This window comes from Cucurbita pepo, chromosome LG14 (assembly GCF_002806865.2).
Source record: "Cucurbita pepo subsp. pepo cultivar mu-cu-16 chromosome LG14, ASM280686v2, whole genome shotgun sequence".
Taxonomy (NCBI): Eukaryota; Viridiplantae; Streptophyta; class Magnoliopsida; order Cucurbitales; family Cucurbitaceae; genus Cucurbita; species Cucurbita pepo.
In genome coordinates, this window is record NC_036651.1 from 1,729,408 (window position 1) to 1,752,373 (window position 22,966).

The 22,966-nt window shown below is 38.3% G+C and overlaps 5 protein-coding genes and 1 long non-coding RNA gene across 9 annotated transcripts; 2 read left to right on the top strand and 4 right to left on the bottom strand.

Annotated features, from left to right (window-relative positions):
• Positions 1-630: 630 nt before the first annotated feature.
• Positions 631-954, bottom strand: LOC111810377. Its single transcript, XM_023697084.1, has one exon. The coding sequence runs from the start codon at positions 952-954 to the stop codon at positions 631-633; it is 324 nt and encodes a 107-aa protein (XP_023552852.1).
• Positions 955-3,685: 2,731 nt separating this feature from the next.
• LOC111810165 lies at positions 3,686-6,025 on the top strand. Of its 3 annotated transcripts, XR_002817373.1 has the most exons (5): positions 3,686-3,896; positions 4,482-4,580; positions 4,671-4,704; positions 4,804-4,890; positions 5,504-6,025. It is a non-coding gene; the product is annotated as an uncharacterized LOC111810165 (long non-coding RNA). The 3 variants fall into 3 exon arrangements; XR_002817374.1 differs by having other exon boundaries at positions 4,486-4,704; positions 5,504-6,024; XR_002817372.1 differs by having other exon boundaries at positions 4,482-4,704; positions 5,504-6,021.
• Positions 6,026-6,225: 200 nt separating this feature from the next.
• On the top strand, positions 6,226-9,072 carry LOC111810164 (protein CYPRO4-like). The gene is made up of 2 exons (XM_023696764.1): positions 6,226-8,088; positions 8,407-9,072. Exons 1-2 carry the CDS (start codon positions 6,421-6,423, stop codon positions 8,686-8,688), a joined length of 1,950 nt encoding a protein of 649 aa, XP_023552532.1. The 5' UTR covers positions 6,226-6,420; the 3' UTR covers positions 8,689-9,072.
• Positions 9,073-10,652: 1,580 nt separating this feature from the next.
• LOC111810378 (ethylene-responsive transcription factor ERF109-like) lies at positions 10,653-11,335 on the bottom strand. The gene has a single exon (XM_023697085.1). The coding sequence runs from the start codon at positions 11,333-11,335 to the stop codon at positions 10,700-10,702; it is 636 nt and encodes a 211-aa protein (XP_023552853.1). The 3' UTR covers positions 10,653-10,699.
• Positions 11,336-12,061: 726 nt separating this feature from the next.
• LOC111810166 (ferredoxin--nitrite reductase, chloroplastic) lies at positions 12,062-14,857 on the bottom strand. Its single transcript, XM_023696765.1, has 4 exons — positions 14,436-14,857; positions 13,696-14,050; positions 13,279-13,567; positions 12,062-13,047 (listed from the first exon to the last, which is right to left on the bottom strand). Exons 1-4 carry the CDS (start codon positions 14,797-14,799, stop codon positions 12,307-12,309), a joined length of 1,749 nt encoding a protein of 582 aa, XP_023552533.1. The 5' UTR covers positions 14,800-14,857; the 3' UTR covers positions 12,062-12,306.
• Positions 14,858-17,823: 2,966 nt separating this feature from the next.
• On the bottom strand, positions 17,824-21,534 carry LOC111810168. 2 transcript variants are annotated; one of them, XM_023696768.1, is made up of 3 exons: positions 21,450-21,534; positions 21,248-21,303; positions 17,824-19,712 (listed from the first exon to the last, which is right to left on the bottom strand). In XM_023696768.1, exon 3 carries the CDS (start codon positions 19,669-19,671, stop codon positions 18,178-18,180), a length of 1,494 nt encoding a protein of 497 aa, XP_023552536.1. In that variant the 5' UTR covers positions 19,672-19,712; positions 21,248-21,303; positions 21,450-21,534; the 3' UTR covers positions 17,824-18,177. The 2 variants fall into 2 exon arrangements, with proteins under 2 accessions (XP_023552536.1, XP_023552537.1); XM_023696769.1 differs by having other exon boundaries at positions 21,455-21,496.
• Between the last annotated feature and the right edge of the window lie 1,432 nt (positions 21,535-22,966).

Here is a 22,966-nt window from a genome sequence, read left to right on the forward strand (position 1 = left end):
CCTTGGGGGCCAGCATCCTCGTTAACACATTGCCCGTTGTTTGCCTCTAATACCATTTGTAACACCTCAAACTCATCGCTAACAATATATTGTCCACTTTGGCCCATTATATATCATCGTAAGCCTCACAGTTTTAAAATGTATCTATTAAGGAGAGGTTTCCACACCTTTATAAGGAATGTTTTGTTCCCCTCTCCAATTGAGGTGGTCTCACAATCCACTCCCTTGGGGGCCAGCATTTTCGTTAACACATCGCCCGATGTCTGCCTCTAATACCATTTCTAACACTCCAAGCTCATCGCTAACAATATATTAGTTTGGCCTAATACGTATCATTGTCAGCCTCACAATTTTAAAACATGTCTACCAAGACTTCCACCCCCTTATGAAGAATGCTTCATTCTCCTCTCCACTCGATGTGGGATCTCACAGTTTTAAACAAAGGCACCAAAGTGATCGGTGGCCATTGAAACCATCGATACCCGTCGCCTACTTCGCTTCAAGCATGATCAAAGGCTTATTTGGGTTAAAATTTGGAGCAAGAAATGCATACAAAAGACAGCAACAGTATATATATATATATATAAAAGAGAGAATAAAATTGTGGGTGGCTCTTCAAATCTAAAGCATTTATACTGAAGAACTTTTGAACCCAAATTTCTGCTTCCAGAAGCTTGCAGAAGTTTTTGTGAGCTTTGGAAATGAAACATCATGACAATCTTCATTCACTTTCAGCTCATCTCTTAAAGTTGTCTTAACCAAGAGATTCCTTGAGCTGTTCTTCAATGGCAGCAGCTTCCCCTGAAAGAACATCTCATCTGCTGGTATCATACATCTGTTCTTCACGGTGAACTCAAAATCAGAAGAAACAGGCGCTTCTCTGTACATGTTTTCAAGCTCAAATGGCTGTTTTGTGTCGGCAAAATCATTTGAAAAGGAGATTCTTGGATCCATGGAGGAACAAGCTCCAAAGCTCAAAAGCTTGCTGGTTTCAATGGTTTCTCTGTTCTTCACTTGCCTTGGGGAATTGGCTTAGAGGGGTTTGTTTATATATAGAGGCGAATCTTGTTCATCGGACACTTTCTTACAAGGGTGTGAAAACTTCTTTCGAGTTGATGGGTTTTAAAATCGCGAGACTGACGGCGATATGTAACGAGTCAAAACGGACAATATTTGCTAGCGGTGGGTTTAGACTGTTACAAATGGTATTAGAGCTAGACACTGGGCAGTGTGTCAGCGAGAACGTTAGGCCCCTAATGGAGGTGGATTGTGAGGTCTCACATCGGTTGGAGAGAGGAACGAAGCATTCCTTATAAGGGTGTGGAAACCTCTCTTTAGTTGACGCGTTGTGAGACTGAAGGCGATACGTAACGGGCCAAGACGAACAATATTTATTAGCGGTGGGCTTGGGCTGTTACAAATGGTATTAGAACTAGACACTGGGTGGTGTGTCAGCGAGGACACTGGGCTCTTAAGGGAAGTGGACGGTGAGATCCCACATCGGTTAGAGAAGGGAACAAAGCATTCCTTACAAGGGTGTGAAAACCTCTCCCTAGTAGACGCGTTATAAAACCGCGAGATTGACAATGAATGTAACGGACTAAAGCTGACAATATCTATCAGCGGTGAGCTTGAGCTGTTACAAATTGGCATCAAAGCTAGACTCAGGCGGTGTGCCCGCGAGGACGCTGGCCCGCAAAGGGGTTGGATTGTAAGATCTCACATTGGTTGGAGAGAGTAACGAAACATTCCTTATAAGGGTATAAAAACCTTTCCATAGTATACGCGTTTTAAAACCGCGAGGTTGACAATGAACATAACGGACTAAAGCGGACAACATCTGTCAATGGTGAGCTTAAGCTATTATAAATGGTATCAGAGCTAGACACTATGCGGTGTATCAGCGAGAACGCTAGGCTCCAAAGAAAGGTGAATTGTGAGATCCTACATCAGTTGGAGAGGAGAACGAAACATTCCTTATAAGGGTGTGAAAACCTCTATATGGTAGACGTATTTTAAAACCGTGAGGCTGACGATAATACGTAACGGGTCAAAGCAAACAACATATGCTAACGATCGACTTAGGTTATTACACTTACACTTAAAACTCCCTTCTACATTTGTACTCGAGGGTCGATCTCGGTCTAGTCCAAAAAATCCTTTGCACGCCTCCATTACCTTTTGGTTGGTCAAACCCGACAGAAATTGTGTATGCACCTAACCAATCAAGTTTGGCATCTACAAGGACAGTCAAAGAATCTTTTGTTGTTCAAACCTTTTCATGTGGACTTTTGACTGTCACATGTTCTTCCTTGGTTACCTTCACATGGATTATCCACATAAACTAAATGCCAATGCCTTTGATATTGCAAATAAGGAGTGGCAACCTCATGGCTGAATACTTTGTCTAATTGGCCGTGTCTCCCTTTTGGTCTCCCATTTTGTGAACAAAACTTGTCTGTTTGTGGTCTAAATTAAACTGCTGTGCTCAAGGCTCAATTTTCTATGTCAGATCAACAATTTGTGCTTCGTTTTCCTTTACAACCGATGTAGGAACTCACAATCCATCCCCTCTGGGAGCCCAGCATTCTCGCTAGTACAACGTTTAGTGTCTGGGCTCTGATACCATTTGTAACCGCCCAAACCCACTACTAGTTGATATTGTCCACTTTAGCCCGATACGTATTTTCATTAGCCTCATGGTTTTAAAAGACGTCTAGTAGAGTTCACATCATTATAAGGAATGCTTTGTTTCCCTTTATAACCGATGTTGGAACTCATAATCCATCCCCCTTGGGAGCCCAGCATCCTTGCTTGTACACCGCTCGGTGTCTGACTCTGATACCATTTGTAATGGTTCAAGCCTACCGATAACAAAAATCTTGAGTTTAGTGTATTTTGACACCCGTAATGACTGCATGAAGTCAAAATCACAACTCTCGAGTATTATAATGAACTTCAGAGGAGTTTCGGTTGTAATATTCCTTTATTATTACTATTAAGTAGCAAAGAACAAATTAGCCATTCTTTTTTTTAGGTATTATTGCAAATACATGCGAAGAAATGAAGAAAAGTGCTACATTAGCCGTCCGCTATTCGGTTGGGTGATAAAGGTCGGAGAAGAGTAATCACTCATTCTTAAAACCGGCAGGCATGAAAGGAGAAAAACCACGCTTCGCCGCTTTTGTTCGAGTAGTCTACTCGGAATCACTAATATTAGTGGCTATGGCGGGGAAGCAATCGGCAAACACCTAATGGCTCGGACATTTCTCTATGACATGATGAAGCTACTTACTTATGTTTCTAAGACCGATCCCACAAACTAACACGAATTTTTACAACATGTTTTATCCTCATTCACAAGTATCTTAGGAAAATTCTCAAAAAATCGCTCAATTCTTAGTCATCCTATCATCGTAATCGCTACGTGGTCTTGGTTCATTCATGTATTACTGTTAAACTATATTCACTTAACCCGTTAATTAAATTTAAATTTTACATGTATACCTTATGAGGCTATTTTGGTATTTTTACAATTTTATTCATGTTGATTTACAAGTTTAAATATAGTTATTACATTTTTAATTAATTATATTAAAACTAAAATTTGGGTAATTTCTTATAAATTTTGCCAAAAGTATTATTTAAGGTAAAATATTATTTTGAGTATTTTCGAACCCACGTATTCAGATCATTCTTCCCGCCGCAAATTGCAATCAGATATGAACCCTAAGCAAATCTCTCAATGGTCGACTTCCCATCTTGGTTCGTACCTCCATCGCAATGTGGAAGAAGCCTACGGCGTGTTCTGTGTCTTCGGAGTAGCCATGAAAGTCGTTCGAGATCGACGGGAGCAGTATAGCTCTCGCTGTTTTCATAGACGTCACCAATTCCAAGTACTCCCTATCTCTCTTGTTATATCTGGATTTTTTAAGGTGAAAATTTGGTAAACATTGAAAAATCATGTGGATTCGATACTTTGATCTTTTTTTTTCTCTCCCTGGATGTTTGTTGTTGTTGATCCGCGAACTGTTTGAGGAAATGCTTGAACTAAGTGAGGCAAGAAATGGGGGAGATCTCGGTGTAATGCATTTAACTGTTGTGTTTTTAGCATAATGTGATCGATCTAATTGGATAAACTTGTTAGTTTCTGATGAATACGGTACGGGGTTTCTTCAGTTTTTGAAGTGCCAGAGGTATTGCTTGAATTTAGTGATTGAACAGTGATGTCTGTGTTTGATTTTAAAAGTTTGTGGAAGTTATGGTGGTTTGAATTGAATTATGATTTATGGGTACCATTGTATTTGTTCTTGATTCGATGCAAGCTGGAACTCTGGAACCGGAAGTTGCATTTCTCACTGCTTCTCTTGTATGGTTCTATTTTATATGCTTATGAAATCCACCCCCACCACCCTTTTGTATGTTATAGATTTGAATTGTGCCCAAGTGTTCTCTAATATTTCCTTTATAAATAATTGAAGACAGATTCCAGATATTTTCCCGGTGCTTGCGGCTGCATATAAGACACTTGTATCCAAGTCGAGGGATTCTCTGTCTACAATTATTCGGGTTCAAAGCATGTAATTCTTTCTGACTTCTTGGATATGACAGACTGTTGCTAATTTATTTGTGGGTATGGACGAGTGATCTTTGGACTTAATCATATGCAGATTACAGAGTTTTTGAAAAGATGTGGAATTTCTGGTAACTCTTCTTATGTCCTTGTGGCTCGTTTTAATTTAATTGTATTTCTGAACTCTTGATAAACTCAACCTTTTTGTACAATCTATTTACCCGTGCTAGATGAAGTCCATCGAGAAACTAATACATGGTAAAGAGATCAACCTAGAGGAATTGGGAGGGAGAGCAGACCAAGCTTGGATACGAAAGGTGCAATCTATGTCTTCTTGATATGCAATATTGGTTTTTCGTTTCATTTGGTTTTTTTCACCTCTCACCATTGTTTTGCCCTAGTCTTCCTTTTTATTAAGTAAACATTGAAATTCTAATACAAATTTCAAAAACAAAAAAGAAGTTTTTAAGAACTATTTCTTTTTAAGTTTCGACACTTTATTTTTAAATACTCCCATAAAAAGTAGATACCATAACAAAGAAAACAAAGAAATCAATAGTTAAAAATGTTATCTCCCAGCTTAATTTTCAAAAATCAAATGATTATACAATGGAGCTTCAATTATCAGACTCTTATGCTTTAGATCCATCTCTACTAAGTTTTAGAGAGCCTTTGCTCGCTCCAAATCAATACGAGTGAGATCCCACATCGGTTGGGGAGGAGAACAAAACATTTTTTTATAAGGTGTAGAAACCCCTCTCTAGCAAACACGTTTTAAAAACTTTGAGGGAAGTCCGAAAGGGAAAACCCAAAGAAGACAATATTTGCTAGCAATGGTGGACTTGGACTATCACAATACATTACACCGAATTATGGTACCATGGTTTTATCACTTGCCAATAACAAAATGGTCATTTTTTCTCCTTTCAGCATTTTAAGATAACTGGACCCGAGTTGACGGTATCATCATCACATGTAGAATCGCTGCGCGGGATGCCTTGTAGCTGCAAAACCTGCAACAAGTTTCATCTTTGGCTGTTGGCACACAGTCACTCCTCTATAGGTGAATGCATTGATTTGTTTTACAGTATAATTACTTTTAGGTTGATGATGTCTATATGGAATGTTCAAATGATTATGCTGTTTATGTCTGATGGGAATTGATTAATTTGTAATTAGATTGATGATGTCTAAGCAATTTTATAGAATTCTCAGGTAATCATGCTGTTAATGGTTATTTGTTTTATGAAATTTATTGAATACAATTGAAGCTAGGTGACTTCTTTGAGCCTAACTTAGTCATATTTTATAATCTTAAAAATTTATGTTCGATCTTATCATTAGGATAAGCTTTTTATCCATTCTTTCATATTTTCTATAAATTTAGATGGGAAGATAGATTACTCGTATATTTATTAAAGACTATCTTGTTCTATATTTTGAGATTCTATTGTTTTTATAATTTGTTTTTCAGTTTGCTGTTCTTTAAAATTTGTGACAATTTCTATGATCAATTCTCAAAATGAAGAACCCAATTTAAATTAAAATAAAAAACTAAAAGCATCTAGGTTTTCTTAGTCCACAAGTAAGCGTAAGACGTACGCGGACCGTGTAAGGTTGATCACACAGGATAAATACTCAAACCAACAAACCTGAATTTTTCAGACTAATTAAACAGCCCTAGAATTTGGCTCCCAATGCTTCAAAATCTCTAAAGAGAAAAATTTCGCATCTTCGCGATCAAATTCCTTCAAATTCCTTGAAATTTCTCCTGATTTCCTCTTCCCAATTCCTCAAATTCGTTCCCGATATTGTAAGCTTCGTTTTCCCTTTAACAGATCACGAATATGGGTACTGCGCAGAGCCGCGAGGACGCTGAACTTTCGGACTCCGATGAATACAAGGAAGAAGAGGAAGAGGATGATGAAGAAGAAGAATACGAAGACGCTGACGAAGTATTGAAGCCGCAATCGATCTCTAGCGCCAAATCGACCGGTACAGCATCTGCAGTTGATGATGTCGACGCCAAACTCAAAGCTCTTAAGCTCAAGTATGGCTCCTCTTCCCCTTCTCAGATACCCAATGCCAAGAACGCTGTGAAACTTTACCTTCACATCGGTGGAAACACCCCCCGTGCAAAGTGGATCGTCTCTGAGAAACTCACTTTCTACGCTTTTCTCAAGACGGCGAATGTCGACGGAGATAGCGACGACGATCAAGAAGACGAAGAGGACGGTTATAAAGCCAATTCGTCGGGTGGGAGAGGCCAGTTACGTTGGATACTCAAAGTGGGGGGAAAGGTCAGAGCTTTGGTTTCGACAGAAATGCAATTGAAGATGTTTGGTGATCAGCGGCGTATCGATTTTGTTAACAAAGGTGTGTGGGCTTTGAAGTTCCCGAGCGATGAACAGTACCGGGACTTCGTGACCAAATTCCAAGATTACTTGTTTGAGAATGTTTATGGGCTTGAAGCGACCGAGGAGAACAAGGTCAAGATTTACGGGAAGGAGTTTATTGGGTGGTTGAAGCCAGAGGTGGCAGATGATTCGATTTGGGAAAACGCCGATATTGAGTTCGGGAAGAGCCCCAGCTCCTCAGTGAGGACGAAACAGGACTTGATAGAGGAGTTCGAGGAGGCTGCTAATGGAGGCGTACAGAGCTTGACATTAGGGGCATTGGATAACAGCTTCTTGGTGAATGACTCTGGGGTTCAGGTTTATAGGAATCTAAGCCATGGAATTCATGGGAAGGGGATTTCGTTGAAGTTTGGTGCAGGAAACTCACCGAACTCTAGTCGATCGACACCGAAGAAGGGTCTTCTCATGAAGGCTGAGACGAACATGCTTCTCATGAGTCCATTGAAGGAAGGAAAACCCCACGCATCAGGGCTGCAGCAGCTTGATATAGAGACGGGGAAAGTTGTTACAGAATGGAAGTTTGAAAAGGATGGTACAGATATTACAATGAGGGACATCACAAACGACACCAAAGGGTCACAATTGGATCCTTCAGAATCCACATTTTTGGGGTTGGACGACAATAGGCTTTGTCAATGGGACATGAGAGACCGTAGAGGCATGGTTCAGAACATTGGTGGAGCTGCTGATAATTCACCGGTTTTGAACTGGGCGCAGGGGCATCAGTTTTCAAGAGGGACGAACTTCCAATGCTTCGCTACAACAGGGGATGGGTCGATTGTTGTTGGGTCAGTTGATGGCAAGATAAGGCTGTATTCGAAGACGTCGATGAGACAGGCGAAGACGGCCTTTCCTGGGCTTGGCTCGCCTATTACTCATGTCGATGTTACTCACGATGGAAAGTGGATTCTGGGGACGACTGATACTTATTTGATACTTATCTGCGTGTTATTCGTCGATAAAGATGGCAACACGAAGACTGGGTTCAGTGGTCGTATGGGCAACAAGATTCCCGCTCCGAGGTTGCTGAAGTTGACTCCTCTGGATTCCCATTTGGCTGGAACAGACAACAGATTCCATGGTGGTCACTTTTCATGGGTAAGAAAAACTTGGTCCGACTTTGAATGCTTGAATCTTGCTCTGTTTTGCGCTGTCTTGGTTGATTTTCTTGTCCTTGACAATCATGTGATATCAATTTCTTAGTAACTTAGAGAAGTAAGGGGGTAGAAGAATCGGTGTCATCGAAGATCCATGACTCATGTTTTGGTTTATGTTCGTGTTATGGTGGTTATTCTATCATAGCTTCTGTTGTTCTTACAGGGAACTTCCCTCGTTTGAGCTTTTCCTTTCTTTTGCCACTTTAGACTGCAAGGTTCATACACAAACTTACGATCTTTTATTGACATTGAATTTCAGGTCACCGAGAGCGGGAAGCAAGAGCATCACCTCGTCGCAACGGTGGGAAAGTTCAGTGTGATATGGGACTTCCATCAGGTAAAGAACAGTGCACATGACTGCTACCGGAATCAGCAAGGACTCAAGAGCTGTTACTGCTACAAGATTGTGCTGAAAGATGAATCCATCGTCGAGAGCCGATTCATGCACGAAAAGTTTGCAGTCTCGGATTCTCCAGAAGCCCCACTGGTTGTGGCCACCCCCATGAAAGTCAGCTCCATCAGCCTATCTGGAAAGAGATGAGAAGCCATCGTCGTCCTAAGATGGTGCGCTTTCTCTTCTCCATTGATTGATGTGTGCCTTGTACTGCTGCTGCCTGCTGTTTTCTTTGTTTATCCTCCTCATATTGTTTGTATGTGTCTTCAAATTGGTTTATTCGTTGCCACACTGGTAAAATTGTCTGCGTGTAAGTGTGTTGTGTAAATAGGTAAGCGATACAAAAGTAGAATTGAGTTCTTAGGATTACTTGTTTCTTGTGAGTTCGTGTTCGTGTTTGTGTTCATGTTCGTTTCTGTGCTCGTGTTTGTGTTTGTAAGCCTTATGGTGATTATTTGAGTACAAAATGCTGTAATTTTAAGCATGTGAAAGTAAATCCTCCATCCTTTGTGTGTCAAACAAGACATTGATTGAGATCTTCCCTCCAATTTTGTTGTTCGATGATAATCTTAAAGGTTCAAATACGAACCCCTTTTTTGGTTTTTTGAATTTGAAATTGAAAGTGATTTCTAACATGAATTTTTTTGAGAAATGAGTTTATATTTTAATGTTTTTATCTATGAATTTCTCTATTTTATTTAATTTCATACCGAACTCAAAAAAGAAAATAAAAAAGATTTTCATACTAAAACTTCCACGTTGGAATCAAATTAAATGAACGTGGGTTTCTTTATTTTTTCCCTTTTTAATAAACTATTAAAGTAATTTTACACGTGCCATAAACTTTTTGTATTTTCGCATTGGATTTTGCGATGGTAATTCTTTTAATAAACTTTTGCAAGATATTAATTTTAAAAAGCACGATATTAATTTTAAACCGTTTTAAATTGATAGGATTCTAGGACGTTGTCGTTATCATTGCTTTATGTGTGTTTCTTTTTTCTATTTTAGATCAAAATAATAATATAATAGTAATTATGTCATTAGAATTCTAAGTGTCAACAAAAAAAAAAAAATTGTGAACCCGAAAGTATAGTCATAATAATTTAAATATCGAACAAAGAGTATGTTTTGCTCGAAGACTCCATAAAAAGAGTTAAGCTTCAATTAAGGAGAGAATGTTCGAAAACTCCAAAGAAAGAGATCTCAAAAAGACTCTCTCATAAATAGTTTAACTAAAAGATTTTATTATTTCTTATCTTAATTCAATTTTTTTTTTAATTTTATATAATTTAACCTAATTAAAATTGTTTTAAGGGTAAAAAAAAAAATGGAGCATCATTGCTTCACTACCACTCTTTTTTTTGTCTTCATCATAAAAAAATAGAACACGTGCTAAATATGAAGAGCGTGATGAAATGTTAAATAAACTTTATCCTTTTTTAAAAAACCAAATTAAGGGATAAAGAATAACCCACATGTTGGAAAACAAACCACAAGTTGGCAAAAATAAATAAATGAAAAACCCATCTTTTGAACACGTGGAGGGAAATGATTGGTGCATTTTAGAAACGTGGAATCTATGCTTTTGTTGTTTTTTTTTTTAAGTAATTAATTATATTTTATTATCCAGCTCAGCTGACCTAAAATTGTTAATTATTAAGAAATTATTTAATATTCAAAACGTTTATTTAGTGTGAAAATTTTAAAAAAGATATACCTAAATCAATTAAATTATGAACAAAACTATTATTATTATTATTATTTTTCAAAAATTATTTTTTATCGAAACTTGTTATATAATAATATTAATAAATTTTAAATTACATAAATTAAATTAATAGATTAACTTATATTGTTTAAATTCAGATTTTATATTATTTTTAAAAAATAAGTAATAATAAGTTTAATGAAGGAGGAATTTTAGTTATAACCTTTTAATTAGCTCAAATTAATTCTAAATTAGCAATAAAAATAAAAAAGGTATCATAATGTTGGATGAACAAGAAATTTAAATTTTAAAAATTAAATTTGTGATGGAAAATTTTAGATATACTTTTTGGGATGTTAAAAATCCCAAACCTAAAATATCTAAAATACGAGTGGTTTTTTCTTACGGAAATTTTAAAAATTCGAACAGTAGGATATTCGAAAATTCTCAAGCCCCAATACTGGTGGAGTCTGACGAATCGCCGCCGTGATCCGTGATCAGCGACGAGATCCATTGATCCATTTCATCCTTCTCAATCTTCCTCCATATTTCATCTTCATTTTCGATTCCATTGGCCGCCGAATTTCTACCGTTCTTCGAAATTTCATTTTCCGGCCTCATTGTTCTCAGTGAATCATCAGTAAATGGAAAATTAAGCTTTGCTCGAGGCCCTCGGAATTCCAACGCGGCTTTATCGTAAGCCCTAGCGGCCTCTTCGGCAGTATTGAAGGTTCCTAACCAGACTCTGGTTGCGAGTTTCGGATTTCGGATTTCGGCAACCCATTTCCCCCACGGCCGCTGTCGAACGCCTCTGTAAATTTTCTTCAAACGCTTCTTGCCGCTTTTCGTCTCGCCTTCGACTGGTGACGATGACGGCGGGAAGAAATCGCAGCCTAAACAGCCATCGATTCGACAAACACTACACGTCTCGAAAACAGAGGGAGAGAAAATCGCGTCCGTACTCGAACAACTGATGGAAGAAGTAGTTGCAGAAGCGGAGAAGAAATCAGAAGCGGAGGCGGAGGCGGCACAATCAAATGTAGGAAGCGGAATTTGAAGCTCGCGCCAAAACCTATCCGCCATGGAATGCGGCGGAAAAGAGAAGTGATACGATTCCGGCGATTCCGTGGATCGAGATCGAGAGGTCACGAGAGAGAGAAATTGAGAATTTGGAATTGGGGGTTTAGGAGTTGAAGTGAAGAGTGAGGTATATATACGGAGAGGTTGATGACGTGGCATCATTACAACGCAAATTGGCACTCGGTGGAGTTGGGCCAGCGGGGATTTCTGTGGGCCCAGCTTGGATATTTTGTTATTTACTTTTGGAATTTTAAAATTTATTCGCATATATTTAAACGTCAGTCGTGTTGAACCTGACCGCATGCCCGTTCTAAACTCCTTTTACTTGCTTTCTTGTGGAGTGTTAAACCTTTACTATTCTTATGATATCAATACGAACGTCGTCCACAAAAATATTTATCTAGTACAACGTATTTTCTCTTACATTTTGTAGGACATTTTCTGTCAACATGATTCGAAGCTCGACCATATGTCAAAATTATTCACAAAGTTCAATTTTCACACGACTGACTTGTTCGCCAGATTAGAACAAATGCCAAAGAAATCGTTGTAATACTACCACGAGAGTACGATTGTGATAACATGGCCCCACGTTACCTACTTATCATTTCTAAGAGTGAAAATTGTTCTCCCAACAAACCAACGAGAGACGAAATGGAGAAAACCTCAACTCCCCCATCGTCGTCTCTTCCTCTCTCAAAAACCGTTAATCGACATCAGATGCTCAAATACTCAAACGAGTGATCGATCCAAAGGTTATTAAACTAAATGCAGAATGCAAATATTATTGCCCTTTTCTTCATTACTGAGTTAATGAACATATGGGCAATGATTACAAACTTTGAAATACAAACTTACAAGATTAGTTACATCAAAATGGCTGTGTATTTGAATGTTACCAAACCTGTATTGCCCCATTTGGCAAATGCATCCAATATGTCCAAGAGCTTGAAAGGTACAGCCTGCCCTATAACTTACTCCTCTTCTTCTTCCTCCCTCTCCCTTGGGACAGCCCCAAAATGTTGTACGAGAATGTCCACAACTAAGGGCACCAAGTCCTTACAAGGGACAGCCTTCTTATACACATCTCCCAAATGTGAGTCACTCCCAATTCTCCCACCCAAGAACACATCAACCCCTTCAACAGGCTTCTTATTCTCATCCCTAGCCATGCACCCCATGAACCCAATATCAGCAACCTGAACCTGCCCACAGGTATTTGGGCAACCGGTCCAATGCATCCTCACCGGTCGGCTCACCGTGACTCGCTGTTGCACCTCCTCAGTCACCTTCAATGCCCTAGCCTTCGTCTCTATAATGGCTTGTCCACAGAATTGGTTGCCAGTGCAGGCTACCAATCCTTTCATGAGAATTGGTGGCTCTAGTGAAAACTTGTCAAATAGAGGCTCTTTCACTAAGGCTTCTAACCTTGAGTTTTGAATGTTGGGGATGATTATGTTTTGTTCCACTGTCAATCTGAGCTCCCCTGTGCCGTATTCATCGGCGAGTCGAGCCAATTCGTCCATTTCATCCGCTTGAACTCGACCAACAGGAATGTGAACTCCTACGAAGCTTAAACCTTCTTGCTTTTGTGGATGCACTCCATAATAGTCCCTTCTTTCCCATTCCTTCTTTACCAAATCCTCCGGTGATGCTCTCTCCAACTCTTGTCTTGGCATTCTCTTCACTACTTCAGCTCTAAATCCTTCTAAACCCTGTTTACATATAATCAAATCACCTTAAATCCAACACAGAACCAGCAGATTTCGCATCAAGAGCTACATTTTCTTCAAATCAAGAACTTAAATCAACCCATTAGTGTATATTTAGTCACTAATTCATACTCTTAACACTCCCTTTCATCGCTAGACTTAGAGTTTATGTTCAATGTGGACTATATGATACTGAAATGTTAGGATGTATTGAATAATGATGATGAGACTGACCAGTTCATCGATGAGCCACATCATTCTACACTTCTGGCGGTTGCCTCTGGTGCCGAGGTCCCTGTAAGCCTCCAAGACAGCTCCGCAAAGAGGGACCACGTCCTCTTCCGGCACCCAAGCGTCGAGCGGCACTGCCTCGGCGCACCGCTTGGCGCTGAAGAACCCACCCACTAGCACGTTGAAGCCCATTCGTCCATTCTTCGTGGCGGGCATGTATGCAAGGTCGTTTATGTGAGGATGTTCGTATAGATCGTGTGATCCTATCACGCACACATTCCATTTTCTTGGCCTGTTCATACAAATCACATACTACAATTCTTCAGATGAACACATACCAATTTCCGATTCTTCATCTTCTAGGTTTTAGGGTTTTAGGGAAATGTTTAAATTAGATACACGATTTGGAATTGAACTTACAAATTAGTGAACGCAGGATTTCCAAGGGAATTTCCAGTGATGAATTGCGAGAGCAAATTATTGTAAGGCCTAGTATCGACGATCTCCTCAGGATCAATACCGGCGAGGGGATTTCCAACGGGATTTCTCACATTATCCATTCCACTCTGCAGACTCGTCAGCCCAACTCCAGCCAATCCTTTCAGAATTTCCGGCACATCCCCTAGAACCACGCCGCGAATCTGCCAATTCTGCCGCGTCGTCACATCGGCGCAGCCGTCTTTCCCGTACTTCCGGATCACACTCGCCAAATATCTCGTCTGTTCGCTTGTTGTCACCCCATTTGGCAGCTTTAATCTCATCATAAATCTCCCATCTGTTTAAAAAATATTTTAAAAGGGCACGCTTGTCATTTACTTATTTTTATCAAATTGCATATAAAAGTATTTAATGTAGACTTTCTCTTAATAATATAGAAATTAATTCTTCTAATTAAAAAATAATCAATTTCAGATCCAAACATGAATTAATTTATAAAACAAACCACCATTTAAATATTTTTTAATTTCAACCTTAGTCAATAAATACATAAATTAATATGTAAATTACTATATTACCCTCCTAGCTTCTATTTTCTTAATTAATTTTTTATTTAATTTTGAAAGTTCAGAGACTTATCCTAATTTTATGTAAATACGACCATGAACCCGAACACGAACACGAACACGAACAATTGACACGAAGATCGAAAAGAAACTCACATTGATGTTTTCTTCTATGGAAAAGGCCAAGCCATTTGAGTCTAACATCAACATCATCTTTAGTAAGCTTAGAGGCATCAATTTCCTCCATTGACAACTTTGAGAGCTCTTCAATTCCATTCTCCATGAACAATTTCATTGGCTCTTTCTCTATCTTCACTTTCTCTTGTGGGTTAATCCCTTCTCTAAATTTCTCCTTCACCACCCAATACCCTTCTCTCTCCTCCACTCTTGCCTCCAGCCTCGCCTCCTCCACCGCCACCTCCGCCGGCGCTGTTGTAATCGGCGCTGCCGTCACTCGACGCCATCCACGGCGGGTGGCAGCTGCCGGAGGGGAGAGAAAGGGAGCTGAGAGAGAGGACATGGTTGTTTCAAAGAGTTGGATTTGGATGTGGGAATTGAAGGGAGAGAGAGAGAGAGATGGGAGAGATTTTAAGGACTCTCTTTCCCTTTCGTTAGAGAACCTTTGGTAGCCTTCAAAGGCCAATTTTTTTTCTTCTTTTTTTTTTAATTTTTTATTTTTTTTTATTTTTTTGGTTCGCACAAATAATTATTAATAATTATTATTTATTAGCCTATTTTTTGCCTTTTCCTCTTCCACTCCTTTTAGAAGCTATAAAAGGATTGGATTGTAATAAGTGGTTGGCTTACACCTCTCCCTTCTCAAATTTACCTTATAATTCTTATATTCAATAATATTATTTAATATCTAAAATATATATATTTTTTTAATAATATTTTATAATGTTAGGCTAATTCTAATCTAACTTTTCTACGTATTAAATATCATTTAATGTTAGGTTAATTAATTGTGAGGTCGAGAAGAAAATAGAACATCTCCTATAAGTCCTAACAGACACGTTTTAAAATTGTGAGACTGACGATGATATGTAACGAGTCAAAGTGGACAATATAGGGTAGTAGTGGGCTTAGACTGTTACAAATAGTAGAGTTAGATACAGGAGTGTGATGTCCCACATTGGTTGGGGAGGAGAACAAATCATCGTTTATAAGGGTGTGGAAACCTTCTCCTAGTAGACGCATTTTAAAGCCTTCGGGGGAAGTTTGAAAAGGAAAACCTAAAGAGGACAATATCTGCTAGCGGTGGATTTGGGTCGTTACAGGGAGATTAGCCAGCAAGGACGTTAGGCTCCCAATTGGAGTGGATTGTGAACTAATGAGGACGTTGAGCCTCTAAGGGAGGTGGATTGTGAGATCCCACGTCAGTTTGAGAGAAAAACAAAGCATTCTTTTATAAGGGTTGTGAAAACAACTGTGAGGCTAACGGTAATACGTAATGGGTCGGTGGATCTGGGTCGTTACAGGGAGATTAGCTAGCAAGGACGTTGAGCTCCCAATGGGGGTGGACTATGAGCCAACGAAGATGTTAGGCTCCCAACTAGGTGGGTTGTGAGCTAATGAGGACATTGGGCCTCTAAAGAAGGTGGATTGTGATGTCTCACGTCGGTTTGAGAGAAAAACAAAGCATTCTTTTATAAGGGTTGTGAAAACAACCGTGAGGCTAACGGTAATACGTAATGTGTCAAAGCAGACAATATCTACTAACTGTAAGAGACGGATGGAACGTATGAAAATAGATATTTGTTAAAGTTTAGTTAAATTAAATTAAATTAAAATATAATATAAAATATGAAAGTGACATAATAATATATCATATGATGTAGTAAAATAAATTAAAATATTTTAGTTATTAGGGAATAATTTCTTACTCTCTCTACCTCATTGAAAACCCTACATCATAAATTTAATATATTATTGCTTTCTTTTTCAATGACCTTTGGATATTATAAAATTTATATTACAAATTCCTTCTTAGTTAAGTCTTTTCAATAACCTAACTTAATTATTATTTTTATAAAATCAAATATTTAAATTTATGTAATCTCGGTCAAGTTTTTATAATTAATAAATCGATTTATAACTTTATTTAATTAAAACATTAAAATATTTATTATTAAAAAATTATAATTAATTTATGTGTTAAATTACAAATTTAATCTCAGTTTAGACTTTAATTAAATTTAATTATGGGCTGATTAGTGGAGTGATGGGAAATAAAAAAGGAAAAATAATAATTAGGAATAATAACCTTTCCAAGCAATGAAGGGTCACGGCCTCAGGCCGCCGCGTCCTGTTCTCAAGCCGCCCGCCGCCTAACATGCCGCCTGTCGAAACCCAAAACATGTGGCCGACACCCGACTCTCTACTAATCTTCTATTTCCACCGCCTACTTTTATTTTCCCTTTCTTTTACTAATTATTATTATTATATTTTTAAAATAATATATTTTCAATATTTGAGCTTTGGTCCTTGTCAAGGGGTACGGCCCAAAACCCGACCCTACTTGTTTGGCTCCATTAGAACCACATTTGTTCAACTTGTAATTTTTTTTAATTTTTTTTTTCTAAATTATAGAAAATTAGTAACTTGTTTTAATAATACTCTTTAATATAAAATATAAAATATATTTTTTTATTAATACTAATAAATTTATAAAAATCTTTATCTTTTAGTATACGAATATTGGTTTAGGTCTCTGAAAGTATTGTTTCTTAGAATGAACCAAAGTTAGTTTATTAGAGTAAACCACGTGAGTAAGTTAGTTGCTGGTTTAGGTCTCTGAAAGTATTGTTTCTAAGTTAGTTGCTGGTTTAGGTCTCTGAACCACGTGAGAAAGTTAGTTGCAAGTTAGTTGCTGGTTTAGGTTGGTTTAGGTCTCTAGAAGTATTGTTTCTAAGTTAGTTAAGTATTGTTTTTAAGTTAGTAGAAAGTTAGTTGCAAGTTAGTTGCTGGTTTAGGTTGGTTTAGGTCTCTAGAAGTATTGTTTCTAAGTTAGTTAAGTATTGTTTCTAAGTTAGTTAAGTATTGTTTCTAAGTTAGTTGATGGTATTGTTTCTAAGTTAGTTTAGGTTGGTTTAGGTCTCTAGAAGTATTGTTTCTAAGTTAGTTAAGTATTGTTTCTAAGTTAGTTGATGGTATTGTTTCTAAGTTAGTTGATGGTTTAGGTCTATGAAAGTATTGTTTCTAAGTTAGTTGCTGGTTTAGGTTGGTTTAGGTCTTTGAAAGTATTGTTTCTAAGTTAGTGGTTGGTTTAGGTTGGTTTAGGTCTCTGAAAGTATTGTTTCTTAGAGTGAACCACGTGAGAAAGTTGGTTGCGTGGGACAGAGGGCTACCCTTTCTCATGAAGAATTTTGGCTGAGAAAGCGTTGTCCTCTATAGAATACCGCTTGCCCCAATCCTTAGTAACAAACAAAAAAAAATGTGTGTGGCGAACTCACGAGGGCCTACTAGTGATATACTGGACCACTAACGTTTCGAAAAACCACTCTTTTATATGGGATACTAGCATCAATGGCAATGAAGCAAGGAAAGAAAGAAGGTATATATAAATTTTAAAACTTGAGTGGAAAGTAATATACAGGCACAGACAAAGATCTCCAAAAGCAGATCATCAGGAACAGAGACACACAGTGACAGGTTCCATATGTTGAAGAACACAAAGAACATGCTGGAGGAAGAAAAAACAGCAACCAACCAGCCCCAGCCTCACCCTCAGCCATACTCTACTCGTTCTAAAACTATGTGGCAGGCAGCACTCACCACAAACATGGGCTTCTTTTTCCTTTTTCTTATTTCTTTTCAGCTATTTGACAAGTTAATGGCATACAATAATAGTAGTTTACAAAGGTAGCTTAGCTACCTGATCATCTTCATTATCATGTTAGCCACCAAGAGCAGCCAGGAACTTGCGCTTGCTTCCTGGATCTTCGTGCAAAACCACGACGTCGCCTACTTTGTCTAACAACTCCTCCAATCCGTGAACGCCGAGGCTCTGGAAGTCCAAGGCTTTCTTGTATCGTTGTTGGTATATTGCCTCGAAACATCCTAAGAAGATTCTACATGAATAGCTGACGAGAATCTCCTGTAGCTGGTGTTTGAACTGCTCGAGACCACACTCGTTGTTTTCTCCTACACCTTTCTTCTCATCGTGTTCTTCATGAACCACTTTTTCTTCCTCTGAGTATTCGTCTGATGATCCCATTCCTGGAGCAACATCAATAGTTTCCTCTGAAGTACCCTTACCTTTCTTGTTTTCTTTCCTTGATAATATCAAAGGTGGGGCGCTCGGGCATGATCTCGAGTTTCGAATGTAGACTGATTTCTTGTTGCCTTTGCCCTCTACAATGAGGGCATCTCCCATCTTCTTGAAAAGATTCACAAGCTTGACACCCGGCTCGGATGTGTAAAGTGGCCTTCCGAAGACTCTCTGGTACTCGGCACGAACCTTAGTGACGGGTAAGAACCCTCCAGAAAGCTCTAGCAACTTAACCAACTGTCCCTTCAGAACATTTAAGTCTCCTGTTTGTGGCCACCAAGTGGACTCATTCTGGTCTCCACATGAAACGGGGCCCGTTGGAACGTCGCTCAGACCACATGGGAGACTCTGTGACCTCAAACTTGGAGGTGCACAAGGAACTGTCGAATTACCATTGTACTCAGATAAAGACTGAGTTACTACGGAAAAATCCCTGAGGTTGTAATAGCCATGGGAGACCCCTCCATAGACGATCGCTTCCTCTTCGTTTTGGCCATCTGGATCGTCATTGATATGGCATCCCTTGAGATATCCAGAAATTTCAGCCGCTCCACCACGGGAAGTCAACATTTTGGGGGAAAGTGCAAAGCCTTCACCACGAGCCACAGTCGGCCAATCCCAAACGTACTTCCCCGCATTGCAAAGGGCAGATGAAACGCCCACACCAGAAGGGATGACGAGTATCACATTATATCCACGTTGACCTAAAATGTGAAGAGCTGGAGCAAAATCGACATCACCAGATATGAGCATTATGGAAGACGGGGGAGGGTTGTCGAGGGCAAAGAGAAACATATCGACTAGTATAGCCTTGTCTGCAGCATCCTTCCGACCATTCGGCACATCAATTAGTTTGACCCCCGTTCGCTGACACCCTTCTCTCAATCGTCTAGGAAAAGCATTGAAATCCCCATATGCAGAAAACATCATAACTGCCCCTTTTATTACCGGGTGCACTCGCAAAGCCATTCTTATATTACCAGCTACATCTTCAGGGCGGACATCACTCGGAACAGGGCAATTCTCAATATCCCAAAGGATGGCCACAGGACCGTCCGGAGAACTTCGAGTTTGCAGACTTGGAGGAGCCTGAGAAACATTCCTGTTTAAGTCTTCCATTTGGATTTTCCTTTGCTCCAACGATTCAGATTAAGCAAGCACTGTTTTTTACATGTTTAAACAAGCCAGGATATTATTTCCCTTCAGAATCAAATGCTTAAAATACAAACTCGTGAAACACAATCGAAAAAAGTTAGAAAAGTAAACTACATATAGTATACACAACCCAAACACCAATGGCATACATTCGGCCTTCCCGACCCCAAATTTCATAGACTGAACTTATTAAACCATGCGCCAACCATTCTTTAGGGTTTTGACACCATGTAGATCACAAAATGGGGGGAAATTGTACATATCATTACTACGAGAAACAGGCGATCGGGAAAGGAAAACTAAATACACATATCTCACTAAAAATTGTTGGACCAAATGGATACATTATGCTGAGAGGTTTGCTTCTTCTTGTATACTTCTCACTATCTGAGCAATTTGGCCTTAATCTTCCTAACAATCTGAAACCCAAATCATAAAGTCACCTCAGGTTGAGGATTGTTGGGGATTGTTGGGAGGGAGTCCCATATTAGTTAATTTAGGGAATGATCATGGATTTATAAGTAAGGAATACATCTCCTTTCGTATGAGGCCTTTTGGGGAAGCCCAAAGCAAAACCATGAGAGCTTATGCTCAGCGTGAACAATATCATACCATAGTGGAGGTTCGTAATTCTTAACATGGAATCAGAGCAATGCCCTTAACTTAGCCATGTCAATAGAATCATTACATGTCGAACAAAGAAGTTGTGAGCCTCGAAGGTGTAGTCAAAAGTGACTCAAATGTCGAACAAAGGGTGTACTTTGTTCAAGGACTCTAGAGAAGGAGTCGGGTCTCGATTAAGGGGAGACTGTTTGAGGGCTCCATAGGCCTTGGGGGAGGCTCTATAGTGTACTTTGTTCGAGAGGAGGATTGTTGGGAGGGAGTCCCATACTGGCTAATTTAGGGAACGATCATTGGTTTATAAGTAAGGAATACATTGGTACAAGGCCTTTTAGGGAAGCCCAAAGAAAATCCATGAGAGCTTATACTCAAAGTAGACAATGTCATACCATTGTAGAGGTTCGTAATTCCTAACACTTCATTGCCACAAAGCTTTCAAATGGTTAATCCCCTCAGATGACAGCCAACAAACAGCATAAAAATTTCAAACTTCACTAAATAATGAGGACTCAGAGAAACAAGCTGCAATTTGCCGCCCAATAAACTACTATCTATTCATTGCAGCTTAACATCTTGATCTGAACCAATTGAACTGTTTATGGCCATATCCAAATTGAAGGGATTTCAGGGCAGAATTAGAAGATATTTTTTGTAAAGCATCTCGAAATTTCAAGAACATTTTCACCAAAACTAACAGCATTCCTAAAGCTCCATGAAAGCAGCTTCATGGAGAAAAAATTAAACGACAGAACAAATGAAGCCTAGTTCATCAAAAACCCATCCGATGATTTTCTGATTACAGACCAACCGACCATCAAATTGAACACAACAATAACCTCAAAACATCATATCCAATCAAATTCAAGCGATAATTTCCACTGAACTACACGATTAGCACAAAACCCCAATAAAAATGTACCTCGCAATGATGCAAGAGGTCCTCAGCGTAATAGCAGCCTCAACTTCAGTAAGATCCTGAAGAACAGAAAATAGAGTTCGCAAGAGATCTTAAAGTAAGTATCAGATACAGAAAGATCCGTTCGGTAAACAAATTCAACAAAAATTAAGAGAACAAGCAAAAAGGGTCAAATTCAGAGAGAGATGAAGAGTTCGGTGTGTACCTGACCTCAAGATGAAGAAAGGGAGTTCATGAGGGAAAGAAATTTCGATTTTTATCTTCGACAAAAAATATAAAAATAAATAAAAATTTGCCATATGTATATTATTTTCTCTAAATTACAAAAAATAAAAAATAAAAAAAAAATAAATAAATAAATAAATAAATAAATAAATAAATAAATAATACTCTTTAATTTTGCTTTTAAAATAGAAATTTATTAAAATTTTAGATATACAGGACCGGAAGAATATGAAGGTAGCTTGAGACAGTGGACAACATTCGAGTTTCAATGATCATTACATTCTTTCAAGTCTCAACTTTCCACCGGTTCTTGAGCCAGTGAGTTTTGAATTCGCCAATTATGAATTGGACGCTTTAACCATTCAACCATGGATGCTAGGTTGTCTCTTGTCTGCCCATGGATTCAGCAGCAGTTTGAAAGGTTGACCTATTCGGGAATCTCCGGATCTACGCTTATTTTCAACTCCCCGAAGCATTTCGTCGCTTNCCATTCATTCATTTCAGGATCAATCACGGTCTTACAAAATTCGTGGGTCTAACTTCTTCTACACGAACCAGCCGACGACTTCGAGCCAGTACCCTTTCTAGACAAGGGATAAAGGATAAAGAAAAAACTATTCCTTTCTCTGTCTCAATACCTTATTCGGTTGAAAATAATATAGTTATTTAAATATATATATATATATATAATTGTAATTTTTTATAAATTTTTATATTATAGTTAATTTAAAAAATCAAACAAAAACAAAATAAGTTGAGATTTTAAAATTTTCGACAAAACGAAAATTTTTAAAATAAGTTTATATATATATATATATATATATATATATATATATATATATATATAAATATAAACTTTGACAAAACGAACACAATCAAGAAAGCACGTGAGATGGTGTGGTTTTTTAGTCAACGATGTTTGACTATTAGTTTTCAATAATTAAATGTATTAAATTTGAACAATAAGTACAATAATAATATACATGAATGAAATAAAAATGTTACCATTTTTCTATTTAATTACATTTTGGATTTTTCCTGACCTACATCATCATTTTCTCCATTCGTTTGGACGTTTTTGCATAGTCTGCTTTAAAGATTTGTCTCTACACTCCAGTGTAAGTTATTGCCTCGGGATTTCTCCTCTATTGAATGAAAATCTCACATTGGTGTTCGATGAAAGTCACACATCGGCTAATTTAGGGAATGATCATAGGTTTATAATCAAGGAATACATCTCCATTGGTATGAGACATTTTGGGGAAGCCATGAGAGCTTATGTTCAAAGTAGACAATATCATACTATTGTGAAGAGTTGTGTTCATCTAACATTTAGATGATCATTGTCATGAAACTTTTCAAATCTAATAAGCTCAAGACCACGACAGTACCGAGTCAAGGCAACTTCAAAATTTTTAGTGAACAAACATGTATGCTCCAAAGCAATTGAGCAAGTCTTTTACGTGTTGACTGATGGGTTGAACCTCCGACCATGTC

Coding starts and splice junctions, on each gene's coding strand:
- LOC111810168 (XM_023696768.1), bottom strand. CDS start 19,671: ATGGAAGACTTAAACAGGAATGTTTCTCAGGCTCCTCCAAGTCTGCAA.
- LOC111810378 (XM_023697085.1), bottom strand. CDS start 11,335: ATGGCGGATAGGTTTTGGCGCGAGCTTCAAATTCCGCTTCCTACATTT.
- LOC111810164 (XM_023696764.1), top strand. CDS start 6,421: ATGGGTACTGCGCAGAGCCGCGAGGACGCTGAACTTTCGGACTCCGAT. Junction 8,089..8,406: donor ATGGTGGTCACTTTTCATGG/GTAAGAAAAACT, acceptor ATTGAATTTCAG/GTCACCGAGAGCGGGAAGCA.
- LOC111810166 (XM_023696765.1), bottom strand. CDS start 14,799: ATGTCCTCTCTCTCAGCTCCCTTTCTCTCCCCTCCGGCAGCTGCCACC. Junction 14,051..14,435: donor CCATAGAAGAAAACATCAAT/GTGAGTTTCTTT, acceptor TTTTTTAAACAG/ATGGGAGATTTATGATGAGA. Junction 13,048..13,278: donor TGTGGCTCATCGATGAACTG/GTCAGTCTCATC, acceptor ATATGTAAACAG/GGTTTAGAAGGATTTAGAGC.
- LOC111810377 (XM_023697084.1), bottom strand. CDS start 954: ATGGATCCAAGAATCTCCTTTTCAAATGATTTTGCCGACACAAAACAG.